The following is a 24,389-nucleotide window of genomic DNA, read 5'->3' on the forward strand; positions in this document are numbered from 1 at the left end:
AAGTAAAAAAGGAGTTTCCATGCTTCCTATCATGAGTCACAAGAGAAATGAACTCGGCAGAAAAATGTCATGTTTCAGTAGCATGTCCAACATGTCTCAAAGGGTGCAGGAACATAAAAGAATCTGTAATAATATGTCTGTGTTGCCCGAAGAACTAATGTTAGTACTGGTTCTAAAGTAAATGGAATTCTGACATGGTTAGTGTCAAATAGTTTCAAAAACTGCTAGAAAATATATTGATACATAAACTGCATTTTCTAATTTAAGACACATCAGAGGAAGGAAAGCACTGAATGGGACAGAAACTGTTACTATGTTGCAATTTCTGGATAATGTGTATTGTCTTTTCATGAAAACCTGACAAATTCATCTCACTTACCTGGAAATAGAAGAATGTGAGTAGCAGTAAAAGCCAAGGTAAAAGGAACCACACTACTTTCAGATAAATTTCAAGAGCTTCAGAGCTTCCCACTCTTCAAAGGCTTTCTGCTATAAAAGCTTCCAGCAGAAGAGCATATGTGGAATAACAAAGCTCAGTAAAAACCAACTAAATGAAAAGGAAGGTGAGTTGTTATTACAGTTCTATAGCATGATGGTAAAAACTTTGGCATAAGCTTGCTGTGAGGCACAGTACAGGAAATATATTCTCTCTAGCTGTTATCTAGGAGCACAGGGTATCACTAAGTTGTTCCTTGCAAAATTAGTTTTAAAAAAATGAGTGTGATTATAGTATAACAGTTAACAGATTTGTTGCAAAAATAGATATGCTGCCTTTTTTCACACTTAGATCTGTCAGTAAGATAAAACATACAGTACCTTTTCTTTGCTTCATAGTTTGCAAGAAATGAAGGAATAGTGTAAAAGAACTGCATTGATGAAAAACATTTTCCTTTACTGTTCTGCAAGTTAAATCCACTGTAGGTTTCAAAAAGAAATGTATAAAATAATGAGGACTACAGCGTCCATATTGTTTAGGTTAAAAAATCCCACAGGTATATGTGTATCAAAGCAAGTTACTTTTAGCACATCCTGTAGATGAAAAACTTTTTTCTACAACATTAAAGTGAATTCACAAATTATTAAAGCACATGTATTCAAAGTCATTCAAAAGATTGTTTTTCTTCCTCACAGGTGACAGCCAAGAATCTTAAATCAAAGAAAGATACGCTATGGTCAGGATGCAGCTTTCTGAGGTGCTTAGAAATGGGAAGATGCTTTTGGAAACCATGCTGGACTGAAGACCTAGACTGAGATTCCCAGACTCTAATAAAAGTCTGGCATAGCAAAGTGCTGGCTCAATGATGCCTAAGCAGTCAAACATATTGTCCTGGCCAGTACTGAAAGCTGTTGCTACTGCAACTTCTGCTGCTTCTACCAGCAGTGGCTACACAGTGAGCAAGAGGCATATAAGAGCCACTGATCTGGGTGATTTTGCTTCAGCTGAAAACTGAGGTAATGTGTTCTTATATTTCTCTAAGAAAAACAGGAGTGCACTAAGGATCATGAAGAATCTGCAGAGCTGATTGGAGCAATGTGTAAGGTATGTAATGGAAAGAGAATATAAGCAGTGTTAGTGGGGTAAAAATAGAACAGGAGACCATAACCTAAACATAAAATGATGTTTAATGTGTTGCATTTGGTACTTTATTTACCCATTCTCCTAATAAATACAGCAAAACTAAAATGCTAAGCAGAAACACCACTATTGAAACAAATAATGGAGGACAGCTGCATGGTATCTGCGAGAGAAACATTCAGACCCAGAAATATCAACTAAAACAAAGGGATAACAAAAGATTTTTTATTAATTTCTCATCATCTTTGCTTAATAATAATACCTAAGGAAAATAGAAAAGTGCATGAAGCAGCTAGCAGTGACCATTTTAAAATGCTGCTTGCCCAATCACCCAAGCTGTTGAATTACATAACTCCTATTGAAATAAATAGGACCTGCTGCTGCCAAGCTTTGTTACAAATGAGGCCACCTGAGAAACTGTTGAATAGCTGACCTATAACAAGTAATTTTTAGGGAGTTGTAAATTCAGATAATGCTTATGGTTAAGTGCGTGGCTGAGTCTTGTGTACATTTTACCTGTTTAGCTATACCCTTTATTTTTTTTTAGTTCAAGTATACATCTTATTTTTGTAATTACTTTCTCAAAGACTTTTGAAAAATTAATTCTCAAAAGCCTTAGAGTAGTCTGCTGACATAAGTAAGCTGAAACAATGTATTTAAGCAAAGAGAATTATTAGTAAACAGGTTACTGGAAAGAATAACAACTTCAGTCAGCTAGAAAAGAATATTCACAAAACAGTATTTCTGTGTAAACTTCCTTTTCTAAACTGCCTTGTAATTGTCAGAAGAACACGCTAAGCATATTCCCTGTGCTGTGGGCTATAAAAGAGTAATTCAAATTTTAGGCCATCTAGTACCAAATCAAAAACATCCTGGTCTAGTAATTCAAAGCACTAAGGCAGTATAAACTCAAGCTGCCAGTATAAATTTGCTCTAAGGGTTTCTTCATTAATTTGTTGGATAGGTAACTGCAAACTCTGACTGTCTGTGGTTCTGCTATTCCATGCCTGACTAGACCCTTCATAGTTATCCCAGACTTTTCTTTTTGTTAGTTACTTCTTCTTGTCTTCCCCACTTTCTGTGCTCAGGTGTATTTTTAGCTCATGTCCTCATGTGTGCCTACCCTATCCCTCTTTCAGATGGATGTTCACAGATCATTCACCCAACCCTTTTGTTGCTCTTTGCCTCAGATATTAATTTGTTCAAGTATTCCAAAACTTGTGGCCTCCTTCTCTTTTTGCCTTTGACCTCAGCATAAACTATGTGGGTGTATTGGGCACGCTTTAATGACATGCTCTGCCTCGGTGGAGGTTGAGCCATCTGCCTCTCTTGGGTCTTTCCTGAGACTTTTCTCTTCTTGGGTTACCACAAGAACCACACAATTCCCTTCTGAGAACGGGAATGCAAATGCACATCCTGACCTAGTCATCATTGATTCCAGTCAAAACTGGTGGTACAGTGAAGCTGTGCAGAAAAGCTTGGCCTTTCTATTTCCTCCTCATAACTACTAATCATAAATCAAAACATAATGTGTCTGAGGTGATTGAATTTTAGCTCAAGAGAGCAAAGTACCATCTCTTCAGACATTTTGCAGAATAGTGGTTTCTCTGCTGTCTACATCAGTCATCACTTTTCCCCACAGATTCAACATACCCACACATGCCTTGTATAGAAACAACTCCTTCACCTTCCTGTCATTCCAGGAATGAGTAGACATGACCTTTTGGTATTAGGAAGCAGTCTTGATACTCGGAATCTATCATGGATTTCTGTCTGGAAGACTGCAGAAACACACTGGTAGTAGGGACCTTCAATGAACAAGGAGAGTCTTCCTGGGTAAAAATGAATTGTTGCTCACATTTTCTTGCCCAAACAGTCTTGGGTGAACTACTAGGAACAAAACTTCATGTTTTAGTCAAAAAGAAATTCCAAATTCTTTGGAAAGAGGGAGCTCCTTTTCAGAGGGGCTGGAGTAGAAGGACAGTAAGAAAGAGATACGTGGCTAACATCAGAAAAGCTACTCTAGGAAAACCTAGCATGCTTTGCAATATTCATCCCCCTGAGCTCAGGGGAGTGCCTTTCTGAATGGCATGGCATGCCCAAACCTTGCTGGCTGTTTGCATTCTCCACGCTGATTAACAATGCTATAATGCAGTTGGTGATTCCCAGCCACCAAATCACAGCAATCTGCCTCTCAGCTCAGTATAACTGCTGAGATGGCCACTGCTATCTCATGTATGTTCAGCACAGACCTCAAAATACATCACTTTCTCCATTCTGTGTTTTTTTCCATTGTCTTTGTCCCTTCAGGTGTTTGCAGCTTTTCCAACTGCCACAAACTCTTCTAAAAGACTCAGATGTTAATAGCATGGATACTAATTCTATTAATGTTGAGAATTCCTCCCAGTATGGCCAGCTCAGCCTCCTCTGCTTCATCTCTGCGTGCAACTTCTCTTGCTGTATGTGGTCACTGCACAAAGGAGCTTTCTCCTATACAAGGAATTTCAGTACAAATATTTTTAATTTCTATGACCAGGATCTGCCTTAGCAATAACTTTGTTTATGCTGTTCAGTGAAAATGTGTCGCAGTTTAAGACTGAGCTGACAGTAAGGAGACTGGGTGGGTTTGGATACTAAAGCACTTCTCGTCACAGATAAATATTTAAACTTTACGAGTGACACAACTTCCCTGTTCTGTATGAGACCGAGCAGTTCAGGCTAGGGGCCAAGCAAGTCAGTGTGATGGTCTCTAACACAACCTGCCTCTTCTGCAGCAGGGAGATGGTGTGATCCAGGAAGAAGTCAGATGGGTCAGTGCAGCAGTCCCAGCCATGAGATGGGCAGTCCATGACAGAGCCCAGGGGTCCCTGTAGCTAACTGTGAGGACTCTGCTGGACCTCTTCCCCAGCAACAACCTGGAAGTAGCATTCACAGCTTGCCCCACTTGGGTTTTCCACACCTCTGGCAGCAGCACAGCACTTAACAGGTTAGTCACTGTGGAGGAATTGGAGGGTAAACAGGGTTTAAGCTGTCCAAACCCTCTGTCAAACTGTCACAAAGTGGTATGTTGTTCCTGGAGGATTAAGATGGAAATGACCTGGTGTTTTTCAAGAGACTGGTTCTGGAACAGTCTGGCCCCAGGAATAGCTACTGACAAACGTGCCATGGATACATCAGGTATGTAAGTCCAGAGCACGGTTCAGCTGAGAGTGTCAGGCAGTGCACTGAGAGTGCACACCCACAGAAAAACACTAGTGTGGCCTCTTGCTAATTCAACAAAGGTGTTTGAGATACAACTGTGTAAGTACACATGACCTGGCTAAATTTATATCGTTAGGTGATCCAGCCATGGATAGACTTTTCTTCAATACTTTGGAACCATGGCCTGAAACTCATTCACAAGCAATGGAGTACAAGTATGTTGGTCACTCTCATATTGTACTGCCACAACCCTACTCAATAATTTGATCAATTATTTCAAAATTATGTTAATTAATTATAATGAAATTTAAAAATGCAGTAGAATATGGAAATTACTTTATTGCAAGTGTAAATATTTAATATTAAAATATGCAATGTTTGTTTATACCTTATTAGAACTACATACAATGTGGAATGTATAATGTAATGGGCATCAACTTAGCTTCATAAATATTTTAGCACAAGATTACACTTTTTCCTTTGTAGTTTACGGAAAAGTGAGAGCTGTGATCGGTCATTTAAATAAGTGGTTATATCCGAGTATGTTCACAGAGTAGATAAATGCACATAGTTTCACAAATAGTCATGTTTTAGGCTGAGTCCAGAAAAGCTACAGGGAAAGAAAAGGTTTTATTAGATAGCAAGTAAACTAGAAGCAGCAAATAACTTAGAAAAGATGGGAAGTTTGTGCATACCAAGTACAGAAATACTAAGAGATCACACATACAGCTGTCTTACTGCTAAAATGATTGAACACAAAGTAGTATTACAATAAATATTTTGCTTACTAAAAGCAGTAGTGAAACTGGTTTAAGTAGATTATTATTTTGAAGGTCTGTAGGGTACTTCTATTTATGTTATGGTCTCCAACTATGAGGACAAGTAAATCTCCAATGAATTGAAACAGGACTTTGCGTGTACTATCTCAAGGGTTTAAAATGTCACACAATAAGTGTGAAGTATTTGACATAAACTGGTAGTGCGTAATTTGGGCATGTTGCATCCAGTAAAGTATTTCCACTCCTATCAAAATGTTATGGCACTTGAATTTGATTCACGCTCAAATCTACTTCTGTTTTAACAGGGATCACTTAAAATGTGATGAGCAATCCCATTTCACTGCATCACCTCTGCAGTCCACAGAAGCAGCTGCTTGTAATCTCGTGAGAACTTTGTCCCACAATCCTACATGACTAGGAATGGAACCACTCAGCATACACATATAAGTATTAAGGATAAAACCAGCATCAACAATAAGCCAGTAACATGCTGTGCAGCTAGTGTAGTATAAGATGAGAATTAGATAAAAACCAACTTGGAAAAAGTAATTTCAAAGACTAAAGAAAATGCTTGGGGGAATGTCAGCATTTCCTCATAAATCTGCTCCAGCATGACACAGACTGAACATGTCTGACCATGCACGTTCAAAGATCAGTAACTGCCAAGAAGAAACTCCCTCTGTCTCTCTCTAATATATATGGAATTGGCTGCCTTCAATTGAGATGGCTATCTTCTACTTGGCTCATGTTACAAAAGGCACACTTCCCACACTAAGAACAGCCTATTTACTAAACAGCTGGAGCTAATGAGAACATGGTACACTGATGTTTGGGACTTGCTCTGTTTCAGACTTACTGTCTGAATACAGTAATGGTCCTCTACCAGTGCAAAAAGCTTTGAACAGATGCACTCCTCTGTTTTCTCTGATTCTCACAATATTCATTGCAGCAGTTCACTGTACATGATTCATTTTAACGGGTCCTACATATAAATTTGAGAGTTTGGAAAAAAAAAGAAAAATCAACATGGTTCTAATCAGCAAGCCCAAAATTCTGAAGCACTCGGCATACCCCTGCAAGTGTTACCTTCTGGTTCTGCATGAACTGCTCTTTATCTTGCCCAAAGTAGAAGAAAACACAGCCTGCAGCTCAGAGGTACATGCAGCTGCAATAAAACTAGGCTGGAACAGATAACTTACTGTCCCTTCTAGGCAGATGCCATTATTTTCCATAATCCCTGTGCAGCACTTAGTTTAATAGGTTCCTTAGAAACTGGCAGAGTAAAATTATGCTAAATAAGCAATATTTACTAGAAATTCTTCTGATCCTTCCCTTGAGGCATAATTGAACATTACAACTGACTCCTCAAAAGTGGCTGTTCCATTTCCAATCCCTTTACTCCTTAGCAAAAGCATTTTGCAAAAGGAAAAATCTTTAAATTATTGCTCCTTTCAAATGATTCTCTTTGGATACCAATTTGTTTACTAGCTTAGATGCAGTGCTCCTACTAATCCCTCCTTTTGAGACTTTACATTCATAATAATTCAAGGAGTGGAACAGGCTGGACTAGGTAGGTCCTTTGCATTTCACACAGCAGAATGAAAATTACTAATTGAGAAGCTGCATGTGGTGAAGCATTTTTCTAAGCTTATTAAAAAATCTGATTATAATATTTATGGTCATATATATATATACACACTTTTGGAAAGTATCTAAAACTGTACATATTTTTCATGCTCGTACCTAAAATGACATGAATTTTGGGTTTTGTACATATCATTTAGGCCTAGGACACAGATGCTAAGTTACACCACAGCATTTTTTTCAAAAGGGCAGATATTTTAGAACAGGGTTGTGTGCTGTGTACAGAACGGGGTGCTGTGCTCTGTGGCCCTGCATGGTGATGCTCAAGTGTAGGTTAAAAGATCTGTGAGCTGTCCGAGTTAACTCCTCGGGCGATCCCCAGGGCCCAGAAGAGGGCAGTGGGCTGTAAACCCTCCTGCCTGGAGCACCGGGACTGCCACCCTGCTGGTACCGCCGCAGGTCGCAGAGGTGGCGATGGCAGGGATCAGTTACGGGACTGGCGGAGAGGGGGCAGCTGCCCGCCGCACCCCCGAACACCTGTCCCACCTCTCGCATCACCTCTTCTCCGCCCGCGCATCGCAGCATCATCCACCTGGAACACCAGGAAAACGGGACAGCCGTGCTCTTCCAGTCTCCCCACCAATTTCCCTGTGTGGTCACGTGGAAGCGAGGCCTCTGCTTTCCCACCATCTGAGGTGGGCTGAGGCAGCCCGTAGCTGGCCCGGCAAGTGGGCGCTGCTTCGTCCCGATCCCGATCCCGATCCCGATCCAACCGCTCCACCTCCCCTCGCGCCGCCCCTCGCGCGCGCCGCAGCGCCCCCGTGCGGGCCGTTTGCGGCTTGTTGCCACCCACAGTGACGTCACACGCGCCCTCTCCTTCTGGCTTCTCCGATTGGCCGGCGCCGCGCGCTGCCTTCCCGCCTCCAGCGCGCGATTGGCGCGCCTGCCCGTGATTGGCGGGCACAAGGCGCGGGGGGAGAAGAGGCCCGGGCCGGCTGCGTGGGGAGAAGCGGCCGCGGCGCGGACGCGGAACGGGGCCGGCGCGGTTATTTATTGTCTTTGCGCGGCGCCCCGGCGGCTGCAGCGGTTTGGGGGCTGTGCGGGGAGGGGACAGGGAGGAGGCGACGGCGGGGGAGCGACACCGGGCACCGGGACTCAGGGTGGAAAGAGGAGGGGAAGAAGGAGGGGGCCGGGCCAGCTCCGGGTGTGCGTGTGTGCGGGGGGCACGGGGAGGGGGGGTCTGCGCGGGAACGCGCGCGCGCGCGCGGGGCGGGAAGGGAGGGAGGGAGTGAACGAGGGAGGGAGGGGACGAGGGAGGAGGGAGGGAGGGGGAGATTTTTTTATTATTAATCTGTTTTCCGGGCCTTTGTGGCTGCGGGGGGGACGGCCCGGGGGTGAGGAGGAGGGCGGGAGGCAGCAGCGCTACGGCGGCGATAGCGGTGGCTGTTGTTGCCGCCGCTGCCGCCGCAAGGCGAAGGGACCGGCCCGTCGTCCCTTTAAACTAGCGAGAACCGCAGGCCCGGCTGGGCCCGCCCGCCCTCTCGCTGCCTCCCCCCCGGCGGAAGGGGCGCTTTGTGCGGGCCCCTCGGCCGCCCTTCCTCGGTGCCGGGGCGCCGGTGAGGGCGGGAGAGGCGCGAAGGGCGGGCGCGGAGCGGCCCCAGGCGCGGTGTCGGTGCCGGCTCTCCCGGCCGCCTCCGAGCGCCCTCGCCTCGGCTGAGGAGAGACGGGCAGAAAATGGCAAAGTCTGGAGGAGGAGGAGGCGGCGGCGGCAGCGGCGGACTGACTTGGGTGGTAAGTTGTGGGGCTGCGTTTTGTTGTTCGTGGGGTTTGCTGCTCGTGTTTTATTATTATTTCTTTTTGCGTCCCTTGCGTGTGTGGAAAGAGCGCGGGTTGGCTTTGAAAGGAGAGAAGAAGCTGAGGGCTGGCGTGGAAAGGGAAGCGCTGTAGAGCCGCCGCTCGGTGGAGGGCTCCGGGGTAGGAGGAGAAAGCCTGGGTTTGGAATTGGTGTTACAGGAGGGGAGCTTTTATCCATGGGGGGGGGTCTCCTCGGGGTGCTGGGAGCCGTAGGGAAGAGGTCAGTCTGTGAGCAAACAGGTGGGAAGGAGCCTCCCGCCCTGGGAAGAGCGGGTGGATCATCAGGGCTGTCTTGAAGTCGCTGTCCTCCACAGCGAGATGTGGTCTGTCTGTCCCGCCAGAGTTGCAGGTGTTGCGTCTTGTTCCTAGAGCAAAGCCTTTGCGGGCTAGCAGAGGGGCTCTGTGTTGATCCCATTTTCTTTTCTAGCTGTGTGAAAGGGCAACACCTGAAGTTCCCAAATTTCAGGGACAGGGAGCAGGAGCTGTGTGCTTGCTCTTCCATCTTGGCATTCAACTTCATCATCTTCCAGAAGTTGTAGCTCTAGCAGACCTAAGAGGGGGTGTTTTACTGCCTTTCGTGGATTGGTTGGAAGTATTAAGATTAGAGAAAGTGCTGGTTATAACTGACTCCAGAACTGGTGAATTCTTTTGAGCCTCCTTATAGTCCTTTGAGAGTTCAAGCCCTGGCTCCCAGTGCAGAGGTGCTCTCCCCGTCTGTAGTAACAGTGGATGCTCTCAGGTTTTGGTGAGACCTGAGAGGAAGGAGGAGCAAAGGTGACCTGAAGGGGTCTGGTTCAACCAATCAGTAACTCCCCTGCCTTTCTCTTGTTCAACATAGAGGGGTAACTTCTTTAATGTTTAAGCAGAAGACACTGTATCTTTATTGATAGGCGGTGAAGTATCTTTAATCAAATACATGTGCATCACAGAGGTAGGAACTTCTAACAAGTCTTGCTAAAGAGGGTAACAGTAAACTCATTCTTGTGTCCTTCTACATCTTGGAGCTGTAAAGAAGTACTATTGGAGTGAACAAATCCTGTGTGTTCTGATGGTGGACTATTTCCATGGCTCTAATTACTGCATTTTATGCCGGTAATTCTCTTTAGTTTTATGAAGGTGGCAGCATGGAAAGGTATATAAAAAAATGTGCAAGTTTCTGGGTGTGCCACTTGAAATTAGACAGTTTAGACATGGGAACAGCCCTAAGTTGAAAAGCTAAAATTACTCTCATTTCTTTCTGCAATACTTTGTGATCTTTATCAGCTGTGGTCTTTGGATGGCTCTTCAGAATTAAGATTTTTACCATCTAGGTTCGACCAAGTAATTGAAAGTTTTACAGCTCATACAGAAAGCTGCAGAATGAAGTGTGAAAATTACTGAATAGGCATTTTTAATGAAACATGTTCTTAAATGTAATGGGGTTGAAATTATGGTGAGTCAACAGATTCCTACAACTGGAAATGATCAAACTTTTCGTTCTCTAAAAGCAGTAAAAGTTAAAAGTGTTTTTGTCAGTTCAGAGTAGTTGTAGGGAAATAATCAGATTTTAGTTAAAATTGTGTTCATTTATTTTTTCAGAAAACAGTGGGACATTCTTTCTTTCTCTCATGTGCATTTTAAAAGATTTAAAAAGATTTCTGAGCCAGCTCCTAAAGCCAGACCTGTTCCATGCCAGCTGTAGAACACTGGCATACAAAAGAACAGTATTGTTGTAATACTGAAGTGGATGGGGCCATGGCCAGTGTGCCAGGCTGAAAAATATGTTGGTTTAGGTGGTGGTTCATTTGTGGATGATCATATGCTGTCCTTGAGGGTGAGAGGTACAGAAGTAGGGACAGAATAGTTTCAGCTGTCTGGCTTTAATCTGCTTGCCATATATCTGCTGGATATGCAACCACTTGCAGTTTGGTTGTAGGTCGTTTTGAAACCACCTTGATTTCTTTAGAGTTCTTGCTAGTGTGTTGAAACCACTAGAATGCTTCTCTGTCTGAGTAATGTAGTCTCTGTAGTTTGTGGTTTCTTAATAAGACCACGAGTTAAACAATTGAAGGGTAACAGAAGAAAGTCTGGCCCTAAAGATGAGGAAACATTTAAAACTTGGTGGGATGTTAATTTATGTTGCAAACTAGCAGATCCTGTGTACATAACCTAGTTGCTCCCATTTTAGTGAAGAGCTGTGTGTGTAACTTCAGCTTTGGGTGTGATTCAAAGAGCATGCTTGTAGGTAGGAAAGAATTACATGCAGTTGTGAAAAAGGAAAGGTACTTCCTACGATAGAGAATTTGCCCTAGAGTGAATTCCATAATGAGACATCATACAAGTATCAGGTGATAACCTACTTTTACTTTTAAAAGCAAAAGGAATTAAATGTTTATGGACACAAACAGCAAGTCCTCTGTGTTTTCAGCTGTAACAGGACTTGAAGAAATATAACTAATTAGCTGGTAAGCAGGCACAATTACCAGTGTTGGGGACACATGAGAGTATAAAAACTGAAAATATTTACTGGGAAAATGATTTAGCATTATTTAACTGAAGACAAACCAAGATAACCTCTGATTTATAAAATGTACTTATTTGGTTTTTTAATAGCTTTTTTTTTTCTTGGTCTCGTTGATGATTTTCTGAAACCAACTTGCAGCTCTGCACTCTAGTAGTTGGTAGAAGGTGGAGTTTTGACCAACAGAGTGATATAAATTACTTTTGGTGGGTGATCTCCACGTGTCACTCACAGAAGTGCTAAGTTGTATTAAGAGTTAGTTATAAAAGCATGGATTTGTAACTAGAAGAGTTTTCATTGGTGAAATATAATGGCATTTTCTAATGCTAGAAAAACTTACTTTGAACAAAAGAAATAATTCTTCAGCCTCTGTGTTTAGGAACTACAGAACATGAATTGTAATGGTACAGTAATAGCACTTAATCTTTTTTTATAAATATGCCTTTTATAGTGAAGGCAAAGCCGTTGCAAGTAATGCTCCGAAGTGCATTGGTTCTGATACAATGGTAATGCTCACAAAACTGAGTATTTCAAACAAGCAACGTTTAATCACTTACTTCTGTCAGTGTTTTCAAGAGTTTCTTCTTGACCCTAAGAGCTACATGAACCTGATAAATGGAAGCTGAGACTACTGATAATAATTTAGAGCTTTGAACACCACTTCCATTTTCCTGTCCTTGGTAAAAGGGACATGTTTCAGCTCTAGGAAATGCTAGCTTAAAGTGAATATGTGCTGAGTGTTCATGTGACTTCTCTTTTAAAAAAATACCATTAATATCTGCTCCTTGAATGGAGCAGAAAGGAAATAAGGTGTGTTATTAACAGATGGAAATATTGCATATATTTGGGTTATACTTGTTTGAATAAATACAATAGATGTGTACATTGGTAAGTGAAAAGAACCAGCCTTGTCTTTCTTTTATTGTTTCATTTGAAATCAAATAGTTTTAACTGTAATAAAGGGATGACTTTCAGTTTCATTTGGCTTTTAATTAAAGAGGATTAAAACAAGTCTTCCTCTTGAAAAATGTCCGATAACTTCTACTGATGTGCCATAATTCACTGGTTATGGTTCCTGCACTGGGTGGTTTCTAACTTTATGGGTAGGTTTTATGCATCTGAAATCTGAACTGGATCTCTCCTGCCCCAGGGATCTGCCCATCACTGTTACACTGAGCTTTTTGACCATTCGTCTGATTTGGGAGCAGGGGCTTTTGGATGGGGGCAACACAGGAATTCCCTTCTTCTCCCAGTATAGTGCTTGGAGGGAGAGTGTTGGGATATGACAGCATGCCCAAGAGTTGCACTGTTACTGCTCTATCACAGGTCCATATCTATAGGGTATCAGGATATTGTCCTGCCTGAACGACAAACAGTTGGCAGATATGGTTCATTAATATGACCAAATTCTAATCAAATCTTCTGTTTTTAGAAATAAGCATACTGTCCTGGAGGTGAAGCAAGGGTAAATAGTCCTTTGTCCTTTTTATTGCTGTTTATTACTATGCTATTCATTACAAAGAAAGAGTAAGTGGATGAAGTTCCTACTCCCGAGTCCTTTAGACCTCTTTAGTTGCCTCTCCGGGCCCATGTTAAAGCTCAGAGTTAGCTTTCTGTTCTTTCCATTTCTTTATCTGGATCAGGCCTTCTGTTTCTCCGCTGGCTGAAGCCGGGCTGGGACACAGTTGTCACATATGTGACAGTTGTTACATGCGCTGTTAGTTTGTCTTATCTTTCCTCTGCTACGCTGTGGTGTCTACGGAGCAGGAGGGGGGTGGGGGAAAGGTCTTGTGCTGTTGCCAAGCCTTGTTCCAGTGCTCTTCTCTTGCTTTAGATGGGTGTCTGTCTGTCGCTGTTACGGTGACCAGAGGATTGGGAGGTTTTTTGTCCGGCGTGTTCTTCCCCTCCCTCCCCCTCCTTTTTTCACAGTTATACAATGAAAGGAAGGTCAGACCTGAAATACTTGCCCTAATATATTAATATTTACTTTTACTAAACAGAATGTGTTTTGTAGGCTTTGAGCTATATAGTTATACCCAACAGTTGAGGGAAGCAGCATTCCCTTCTGGTCTTGTTGTATTTCTGATTCTGCTGCCCTTAAGGGAGCAGTGCTGAAAAGAGATGTCATGAGTCTCCTGGATATTCTAGCACCAGAGAGAAATGCTTGTGGCTCAGATGGGTGAGTCAGACACAATAGTTCTGAAGAGGGATTCCTCAGATGTTTTGGTTTGCCTGCCAAAAAAAGAGTGGTTGCTTCTTATCCTCTACCCTCCACACCACCATTCATTAAATACTTTTGTTGTCCAGTCTTCTCCTTTTCAGAATGCTGAATAATGCAGGATCAAAGAAGAGATAGAGGTGATATCAAGTGGAGGCTTGGTGCTGGAACAGGATCGGGGCTACGTCTTTGAAAGACGGCAGCTGAGCCAGTCCCACAGCTCAGTACGTGCATCTGCACCCTCTGTATTCTGAGCTGGGGGGAAACCTCGTTCTAGCATAGGTGAAAGAGTGATGAATGCATAGGAGTGGGCAGCTAAATTATAACCAAGTCTAGGCAGGAATATGTATCTCAGGGTTTGGGAGGGGAATTGATTTTGAAAGGTTTGTGGGCAATTACTTTAGGTGTTTGGTGGGGAAAGGTGTATGTTCAAGCGCGTGTCCTCTGTTAATGTTCGACCCATGTAGATTTCTGTGTGTGTGTGTACATTTAATTTCTAAGATGCCTGTGCTGTATTAAAGAGTAAGTAACGAATTACTTTATTTGAACAGATAAAATAACCTTTCCAAATAAAAGAACATGTAAGTGGTCTAAAATAGACAGCTTAGGTCTGAAAAAATTACTGATTAAATTTAGTATTTCATTTTCATTGACTTTGTTTTTCCAGAAGTAGGCTTTTACCTTGCATCTAAACTCTCTTGTATGTCTATGTGCAAAGGCAGTCTGCAAACGCATGTTTATATTTCAAGTAATGAAAAGCAGCACAGGTGATTCATACCTGATGGATGTGAGCGATTTCATCCCTGGGAGTGAGTTTTTTATATATATATATAACAGATTATATAGAGAAAACTTAAGAATGAAAACTGTCTAAGAAAACTTCATTTTCCTCATTTGAAACAGTAAATCTCTTGCAAGCCACCCACAGTGAAAATATTATTCGGCATTAAATAGGTGCTTTGAAAGTTTTAAAAAGCAAATTGAGCAAAAAATACATAGCTCTAAATGTGTATAAGTGTGTGAAAAAGCCTGTTTTGAAAATTGTGTGCTTAGAAACATAGTGGTGTCTTCTCAAGTACTTGAATTGGAACCCATATATTTTTGGAAGAATGTATTTTCAGGCTAGTATTTCAGATTTAAAGTAAATACTAAGTTAAGGCATATAAAATATTATTACATAACTTTGAGAATAAATACTAAGATTTGAAGCATATTTTAAGTTCTAGCAACAAAAACAAGGTGTCAAGATCAAACACCAAATATATGTGTTGCAAATATAGAAGAAAGCTGTTCCTGATACTTGAAGTGATAAACCAGCTCTTAGTAATTTTTATTCAAAAGAGTTTCCTAGCCATTTTCTTCAGGTGTTTCAGTAATGAGTACTCAAAAGTTTGGTGTGAAAAGCAGGGAAATATTCCTTCCCCCCTTGACAAGTGAGCATCAGATCTGCTATTTTTAAAATTTCAGTGTGATTGTAAATGCTTTTACGAAATAAGTCCTTTTAAGTTGTGTTTTGAAGTGCATTGTTAACTTGATATAATATCAGCTCATCTAGTTCCATTTAATAAAGCTATTTTAATATCCTGTCTGTGTCTTAACGCAATTCCAATTTACATAGAAATACAGTTTGCCACTGAAAGTAAAGTACTATTTCTATTTTTTTTTTTAATTTTGTGAAGGTGATAAATCTGTGTATTTGTTACACTATCCACATCTAGCAATTTCAGTGGGTTTTTTTCAGCAACTAAGAAAAAAGGGTGTTAGCAAAGTTAGTGTAAAATCTGCCTGAGCTAGAACATTTCTGAAAGGTTCAGACCTAAACATCAGATCTATATTTTCCTTTGGACATAATTTAAAAAGCTACCTTAAAGGAAAAAAAAAAAAAAGAGAGAGAGAGACATGTAAAAGAGGATTAAAGTGCTTATTCTACTATGGGTTTTTTTCCTGATTTGTGAAGTAGAATTGGAGTTGAGATATTAAACTGTGTGCCTTTTGTGGACACCACGTATCTTGACGAGGTGCTGATTTATTTTTGCTCTTTTTTAGTGATTTAGTGGGCCTGGTTAGTCTTGAGCTTCCTGTTCCTTCTTTAAGACATCGGAAAGTTGTGCAAAGAAAAAATGTATGAAAAACTGGGCAAATGTCTACCTTAGTGAGGTGCCAAAAACTCACACCGGCTTTCTCAATCTGTGAAGGAATCTTTAAGGAGAGAGCAAAATATTTTCTTGTCATGACAAAATACAGTACCCATGAGATAACATTGAGAAGTTATTTTCCTATAAATCAAAAGAAGCTGAGATAAAGCAGAGGAAAAAAATAGTAAAAAAAAAAAAAAAGCTCTTGCAACCAGATAACTTGATATGTAATGTTTCCATAAGAGCAGTTAGAATTCTGGGGTCATCCCCTAAGCAGGGCATCTTTACTTTTAAGAAATGGGTAGTGTGAGTTTCCCTGGAGATTTTTCCAGCTGTGTAATGCCTGATAGCTCTGGGCCATCTGGAGTTTTTAGGGAAGATAGTGAAGTAGTGTGTGAGCATTTCAGTCCTGTATTTATTCCCTTGGTAGTTGTGTGTCACGATATAAAGGTACAGGAGTGGCAAGTTGTCTGGGGAAAAATAACATTGTCTCAGTCCAGCTGATACAGAGAGTTCTGCTACCTGAAGTCATTCAGGCTGTTACTCCATGCATCAGCACAGAGCTTTTTGTTGGCTGAGGTAGTGTTTTTTGTCATACTCTGTTTAGTGATCCTAACTTAGTGTTTTCCACCATTCTTGTATTACAGCATCATCATGAAAACTTTGAGGTGTCATTTCACAATCTTGGATTAAAATGGAGGCAAGTTACTTGGAGGAGAGCCGTAGCAAGAAGTGAGGCAGTTACTCTATTTTGTTATTAGGTAGACCCAGAAGAGGGTTTTTCTTAAAACCACAAATAGGAGACTGTAAAAGCATGTGAGAAATTGGCTGGGGGTGGAGGAAGAAGTTCCATGCTTGTTTGCTAGTGGAGAAGGGAGGGAGGTGGTCCAGATGCTTGAGAGAAAACAAACCTCAAGTTGTATCATGTTGACCTGCACTTCCTGATACTAGTTAAATCTTTCAGAATATGCCATGTAGACTTTCTTCTTTGCCAGCTGAGTGACAAACATGCATGTCAGGTAACAGAAAGGTGATGAAAATGCAAAACAATTTAAAAATTAATCTCAAAATATATTTGAAGCTGTTTTATGAGTCTTTTATATGGTACCTTTTATGGAGAGGTGGATTCTTCTGCCTGCCAAGACACAATTCTTAAATTGCAAATTAAAGGGTAGAGTTTTGATGATCTTCAAGATTGTCAGCACTTTTAGTGAACAATCCTGAAAGACTTTTCCTAATGACTTCTGTAGGAATGTTGTTGTGGGAGGATGAGTGGCTGAGGAAGAGAGGGGAGATTTGGAACAGTATTAAGGCTTTATTGACTCATTGATGCCTCTGTTTTCCTCCTTCTGAATTGCTGTAAATGTCTGGAACACCAACCCTCTGTTCCTTTCTCATGGAGTTTACTACAGAATTGAGACTAGAAAGTGTAGTATATTTATGAGGCTTCTAAAACATTTCAAGACTTGTAAAGTCTCCAGAGGAGGAGTAGATGTTGCATAGTAGGAGCTGAGCAGTTAAACTCAAGCTACTTTTTTGTAAGGAACACTGGATTCATATTTATTTTAATATGGCAGAAAAAAATAGTTTTGGAAACTAGAGAATACCAGAAAATGTGGCTGTGTTACCCTAGGTACTTCTAATTATAAAAAAATAGATTTTAGAGTGGAGCAAACTGTGGTGTGAATGTACAGAGCTTGTTCAATATTCGGGACAGTTTCTTAAAAGCAAAAAGCTCGTTAATTTTAATTTGCGTAGTGTTTTGTGTTAAGTGAATATGTTGCTACTGCTGTTCTGTTAAAGGTTCCAGGGAGAAGACTTCTAATAGTTTCTACTGATCATATTGCATTCCTTCTTAGGGCACCACGTGTACTAAGGTATGAAAACCCCATGTATCACAGTGAAGGTGATTTAGTATTTCAATGCAAGGTAGACAGGCAAATAACATAAAGCTATGTTATTATAAATAAATCCTAATATACTGATAGCTGTTACATTCATGAGAGCTTAAGAATTTGCTTCTCTTGTTCAGCAGAGGATTGCTTTCCACTGAAGAGTGCAATTGGATAAGTAACCTCTGAATGATATTTGGGCTCTCCTCTGTTACTGATGTAGTGTGACTGGTAGTCCTGAACCTGACCAGAAAAGTCTGGGTTTGGGGTGCTGTGTAGGATAAAATCTTCATGTGTGCCAGCTAACGTGAGCTCAAAAACTACCCTGCTGGATTTGTTCTCTTCATGCACTGTCTTGCAGCTTGAACACCTTGAATGTTGCTTTAGTCCTGCCTGAAGTTTTTTCTAAAGCTTTTTTTGTTAATAATGAAGATAAGTCAGCAGAGAAAAAATACCTTCCAGTAGGATATGGGTTCAAGCTGGTCATAGAACCCAGAGCATCTGGGAGGATATATCCCAGTGCTGTTCTAGGGATGTGATACTTGACATACAGCCTGTATGGGCTTCAAAGATTTTGTTTTTCAGAAACAGGAATCTGTCAGGTTGTGGCAAGTAATCCTTGCAACTGGGAAATGGAAATGTGCTCAGAGTCTGGAATACTTCCACAGTGCTCAAACTGGTGATGCAGTAAAGTATTAAAAAAAGGTCAAGGATGTGGGAAACACTGAGTTATAAAGAGGTGCAGCCAGACACTGATAACCTGAAGTTCAGCTGTCAGAACCTCTAACGTTTTGATTTCTTGGCTAGTGGCGGGCTTGTGTGTGAGTTGGCTGGTGAAACAGTGGACCAAACAGATTTGGTCATTCTGTCATCAAACGGCTTCAGCCAGTGGTTCCAAAGACCACTGCTGTCAGAATCTGTAAGAAAACAGTCCTAAGATGTCTTAAAGTTTAACATTAATAAATTCCTTATTCTGTTAGAGTACTTTTTCCCCTTGTTTGTCTCTGAATATTATCTGGAAATAAGAGATTCTTAGAAGATGAATCTGTTTACCAGATCATCCGTGGATGTACTTTTTGATACTGTGTGAGCAGTAAAAAAGATAGTATTGGAATAGAACTTGTCAGTGGATAGACAACTAAAAAACTTCAGAGCAACAGAAAAATTTATCAATAAAATTCGATTTAATTGTCACCATGAAAGGGCAGATGTTAGACACGTGCTTTTAAAGAACATAGTAAAGATCAGGATCTGAATGTATTGCTGATTGTGTACAAGCCTATGCCAATTAAAGCATAACTATTGCTGTATGAACTTAATATAAGTGAAAGTGAATTCATATTTAGAACAATATACATAATTTTCTGGTCAGAAGTAATTACAGTGAGCAGACATATTTGCACAAAGCTGTTACTCTTCAAAAAGAATGGAGAAAGCAAATCCGTAAATTTTCATTTAAATCTGGTGTGCCTCTATGTTGTGTATTAATAATCCTAAAATAAAAATGATGCTACTTTTATGTTGTTTAGGTATTGACTAGGAAGATAAAGCTCTGCAGTTCCAAGAGTGTCATTTCATTAGTGCGGCTAAGCAATCTAGCAATACCTGTTGAAAAGTGTGGGATTTTTTTTAACCATATCCTCCTAGCTGTATGTTTCTGCTCCTTTCCTTGCACCACTAACTTTTCTGATTCTCTAGCAGGCTTTTTCAGAAAAGTGAGCCAGTGGACAACTGATTGCTTCTGGTTAATGAAAAATAGGGAAAAGCTGTGTTTGGTCTCTGTACCAGATTGTTGTGAGGTGGACTTGATTCCACTATAAGGAATGGAGGAGGGAAGAAAGAAGGAATTTTTCCTTTTTGGCAGCAAGTAACTGTTGGTTTTCTATAGTAGGGAAATCTGACCATTCTGAAGCTATTCCATAACCAAATCATTGCTAAGCTCTATGTAACATGATGCTTTCAGAGTCCAGAGTGAAGTGTCAGAATCAGAAGATTAAAAAAAAAAAAAAAAAAAAAAAAAGTAGGAATTTAAAATGAACAAATGTGTTAGTCTCACTGGTTCTGGGTGAATATGCCAGGAACTCCTTTCCATGATCAGCTTTGGGAAGGATGTGATAGATTTAGTTCATGTCACTAATGGTATGCAGCAGTCTATGGAAATTTGCTGTGGTAAGAGGGAACTGTTACTTTTGTGTGTTTTCATCTTGGCAGGAGAGCCCAACCATTTGTTAAACACAGCAGGAGAGTGGTTTATTTTCAAACTCCCTCTAGTTTTGTTTTCATGGTGGGAGGTATTCTCAGCCAGAGTTTTCTTTGGGAAGATTGCAAAATGTTTAGGTAAAATTTTATTCATTGTGTATTTTTCTAGGGCAAGAAGAGGCCATTATGATCCAATATATGATACCCTACAGTCAAGTGCATGTTATCTGTAGAATTCCCTAGTAATTATCATATTGTACCTCTACAGGTTTTTTTTTTTAAGGTATAGCATATCTCCTTCAGAAGAGATAGTTTTGTTTTGAACTGTAATCCCTGGATTTCATTACTTAATTAACCTCCCTCCCAAGGTTTTACAGCTTAATTAAACTCAAAATTTACTGTCTTGTCCCACTAAATGTGCTTATCCTACACTTTATTTAAGGAAATGTAGGGCACATGGCATGTACTTTTCTAAATTGTTATGTCCCAGGGCTGCATTTGCCTGTTCAGGAGTGTGTATCAGCAGTATTCATTATATGGAGTAGTTTTATGAGGTTAAGGCAGAAAAGACAAAGCCAAAGGGAAGGAAACTTCTTGTTCACCTACATATTCTCTCCTAGGCTCATTTATGCTTGTCTGCCAATGAAGAAAATGAGCCCATTTCTTGCCACCTAATAGGGTTAAGAAAGAATGGGCAGACTAAAGAAAAATGGTTTGTTAGTGTTGTTGTATGGAGATATTTTGCAGTGGAGGAGAAGATGACAGTGGCCAATACAAAATTAGGTTTGTGTAAGTGGGGAGAAACATTAACATTAATATTAACACTCTTCAGGTTTTTTGACTTGCTATGGTGTGGAATTCATCTACTTAAGTAAAAGTAAAGCTTTCACTTAAAGTAAGGAGTCAGACCAAGGATATATATTCCAGCTATGGCAAGATTGAAACTGATGATGAAACCTGCCTTCTTTGTTGTAGCTTTACATGTTTTTGTGCATTTAGATAGGAATAGATTTTCTCTGGTGCTGCCAAACTCTCCAGATCAAGTGTGTATTAAGATTTAGCTGTATTAAGTACAGCTGTTTGCAGCCTAAGTAACCAAACTCAGCATGGTGGTTCAAAATGCAGAGGAAGATGACATGACCCCGTTTTCATTACAAAAAGGCAATAAAAATCTCTGACTTAATATGGATGTCACACATGCTTTGTTACACACAGAAATGGGTGAGAACACAACGTGAAAAAAAAAAAAGGCGAAATGTGAAGAAAGAAGATGCGAAAGCAAAATATGTGAGTTCGTGGGTTGAAGGTGGACAGTAAAAGCCTTTTTGCCAAACTGTTGTCTATCAGCGGCCACTTGGGTTCTGACTCTGGAGATCACCAAAGGAAAGAATGGCTGCAGCTTTCACACAGTACTAGATAAATTCATGGCAAAAACAACTTCAGAAGGGAAGCTCTGCAGACATTGCAATCAACCTGGGGAAAGCAGTTGCCATGATAAGACCTGGTTATGATGGCATGCACAGTAGTTGTGATGTAGTAACCTGTGCAGCAATTGCTGTCACCTGAAAATTGGGGCTTTTCTATCCAGTTGTCACTGTGCTGTGTTTAAGAGCATGTAGGAAGCTGGCACCATCAGGGGTCATTGTATGAAGTATGACTGCATGTCTTTGAAGAAGGATGACCAGTGCAATAGGTTGTACCTTTCAAACTACTTAAGCATGGTCATCTTGCTGACTTACCCATATGTGGATATTTGTCAACAGTCTGGAGGGTTAGAAAGTCCACAAGATAAATAAGAGTCTGTAAAGTCTTGAAAGTCACAAGAACATTGAGAAAGTCATACACTGTGTCTAAAAAAAAAAAGAAAAAAACATTGGCAACATTAAAATCGCAAAGCAGACCTTGAACATTGGGTAACCTGTAAACAAACAAGCAAAAAGCAGTCTTACTGTGAAGCAGAAGACTTAAGCCCTTTGTGACACTTGGTTAATTCTCTTTAGGGGTTTTCTCATGAAACAACAGCTGGTGCTGTTTTGAGAAGTGTTATTGGAGCTTTAACAATATGAAGATCTTTCATACAGGACAGAATACAAAAGGCATTCTTGAGACAATTCCAAAATATACAGCAGGGATTGTCAGTTAAACAGCACTGTGGTTAAGTGCTTGCCCAGTTTAAAAAAAAAAAAAAAAAAAAAAAAAGGTGGGGGAGGACTTTCCTACTGCATTTATTTGTATTTTAAGTAGTAGGAATTCAGAAGTTGAAAACACTTAAATTTTATTTTGTTGGGTTTTTTTTAAAGTTATCAAGGAACACATAATGGGAAGACTGTGGAGGATGTTTGTGTCCATAGATCTCTATCCTGTGTTTGGTGATGAAGATTTTCTTTTTTTTTTTTTTTTTTTGGAATGAGTTCTAAGCATCACTTGAACTCTAAAAATGTCCATTTGAGACGGAGATACAGAGATTCAGAATTGATTTTTTGAGTACAGCATGGCCCAAAATGCTTGGTCTGGGAAAGTGCAGTTCTGTGGACTCCTGATCCTTGTATACCTGCATAATAACACTTGTTTGTATAGTTGAATACTTTTGGGATTTTGCTTTTATGCTTGTGTTTCAGTAACATGTTAAATAAATTCTGAATGTTTATTACATGAGGCTTTTTTGCATACAGAATGTGTATGATACTTGGAGTATTGTATGAATAAAATCATACATCATTAATAAAGTCTGTCCTTCTCTATGACAATGAAGTGAACATTTAAGTTGGGCATACTTTGTGATGTCTTAATAAAAACTATACCATTAAAAGTTCTGTAAGACTACTTTTTTCCTCTTCTTTTTTAAAAAAAAAAATCATTGACCAGAAGGAAAATGTTATGCTGATCCTTTGTGTATTTTTTCTCCCTTCTTAAATCATACATTATCATGTTCCAATGAGTGTGTTATAAATAGGTGTCCCAGAGAGTACAGTAACAGAAGACCCTTACTAATGCTGGGCTACATCAAACCTTATGTGTCCCCAAGAAGGGACACTTCTGCAGGGCTAACTCTTTTTAGGCAGCTGTGTCTGTTTAGTTGTGACCTCCCTTGTGTGTCAATGTGACAGCAATTTCAAAGTAGCATCTCAACAGAAGATAGTTTTGATAATCTACATTTATTACTGATAAATTAGAAAGTATAAACTCCTCCAAACTGTCAGTAAGACTTTCACTGTAAAGCAGAAATGTGTTTCCTAGCATTGTGTTGTAGGAATGCCTTCCCAATTATTCTGTTCTGTAGTAATTTTTCACATTCTAGAGTTACTCAGTCACAATAAAATGGACTTCTTCTAATCTTCTGACTCTTACTCGTTCCATAACATTTTTGCTGTTGGAGATAGGAGAATTGTAGCCTAAATTTTTTAGGCTAAGATTTGAGTTCTTACTTTGTGTTCATGTGTTTGCTGAGTTGTGATGTGTGGTTAGACCCCAGTCCTCCCATGCTGAATGAGTAGAAGGATTTTGGAGTCCTAAGAATGCAATACTGATGTACACGTCAGCTGAAGAGTTGGCATGTGGTAACTGCCCTTCACATACTTCCCTGACTGTAAAAACTTCTTAAAGCCTAAGAATTGGGAGCAAATGAAACAGTTCTGTTTGAGCAAGATTCTGGTGGTCTTTGCACCTGGAATTCTTTTGCTTTCCATATGAATTGCATCTCCCGTCTTCCATTTTTTTCCAACACTTATTTCATCTGAGAAGTATCACGTTATTTTCCTGCTAGTCACTGGTCCCTTTAGAACAAGCGCACGTAGTAAAACAGTGTTAACAGAGCTGTGGGACCAGTAAGTGAGCTAAGGGTAATTCCTATGAATATGATGTCAAAGATGGTAATAAAATAAAAAGTACTTATATACATGTACAGTGAAACTCTTTGGAAGCCTGGACATCATTCACAGAACTACTTCAATGAAAAATTATGTTGCAACTATTGGTAATGCTTCTTTAGTAACAGTGCTCATTCCTCCTCTTCCATGTATGTATCAGTTTAATGTGTCTATTTGTAATGTTCTCTTCCTTTTCTGCTTGCTTAGTTGATCCATAGCTAATATTTTTAGGGTGATGGTGACAGGGTTATCACAGTTTAAGACCAAATAACTGTGAAGGCTAAATTAACTTGGATTACCAAAGCCCTCTAATCACATATGTGAATTTGCAACTTCCCTGTTTGGCAGAAAATGAGACAGACTCCAGAAGAATAGTCATTGTGGTTCCAACTCTGCTGTGTGTAATCCTGGTGCCAGCTTGTGAGGTTTCCTGGGTTCTTTCCCCTTTTCCTCCAGATGCTGTCAGATACAGGAGTAGGCAATAGAGAATTTTAGTCTCATTTGGCATGTTCAGGTTTACTCATGTCCAAATAGCTGGTTATTGTCGTCACTGGTGCACACAATCTGCTTGTCTCAAAGTGTGTC

General features: G+C 40.3%; 1 protein-coding gene across 2 annotated transcripts in view; it reads left to right on the plus strand.

The window, feature by feature from the left end:
• The first annotated feature begins 8,524 nt into the window (after positions 1–8,524).
• TOP2B (DNA topoisomerase II beta) overlaps positions 8,525–24,389 on the plus strand; it is a 60,594-nt gene continuing 44,729 nt past the window's right edge. For both annotated transcript variants that reach the window (XM_039548234.1, XM_039548235.1), the window contains exon 1: positions 8,525–8,931. In XM_039548234.1, coding sequence (XP_039404168.1) covers positions 8,875–8,931 — 57 coding nt within the window. In that variant the 5' untranslated portion in view covers positions 8,525–8,874. The remainder of the gene's footprint in view (positions 8,932–24,389) is intronic.

This window comes from Corvus cornix, chromosome 2, assembly GCF_000738735.6.
Source record: "Corvus cornix cornix isolate S_Up_H32 chromosome 2, ASM73873v5, whole genome shotgun sequence".
Classification (NCBI taxonomy): Eukaryota; Metazoa; Chordata; class Aves; order Passeriformes; family Corvidae; genus Corvus; species Corvus cornix.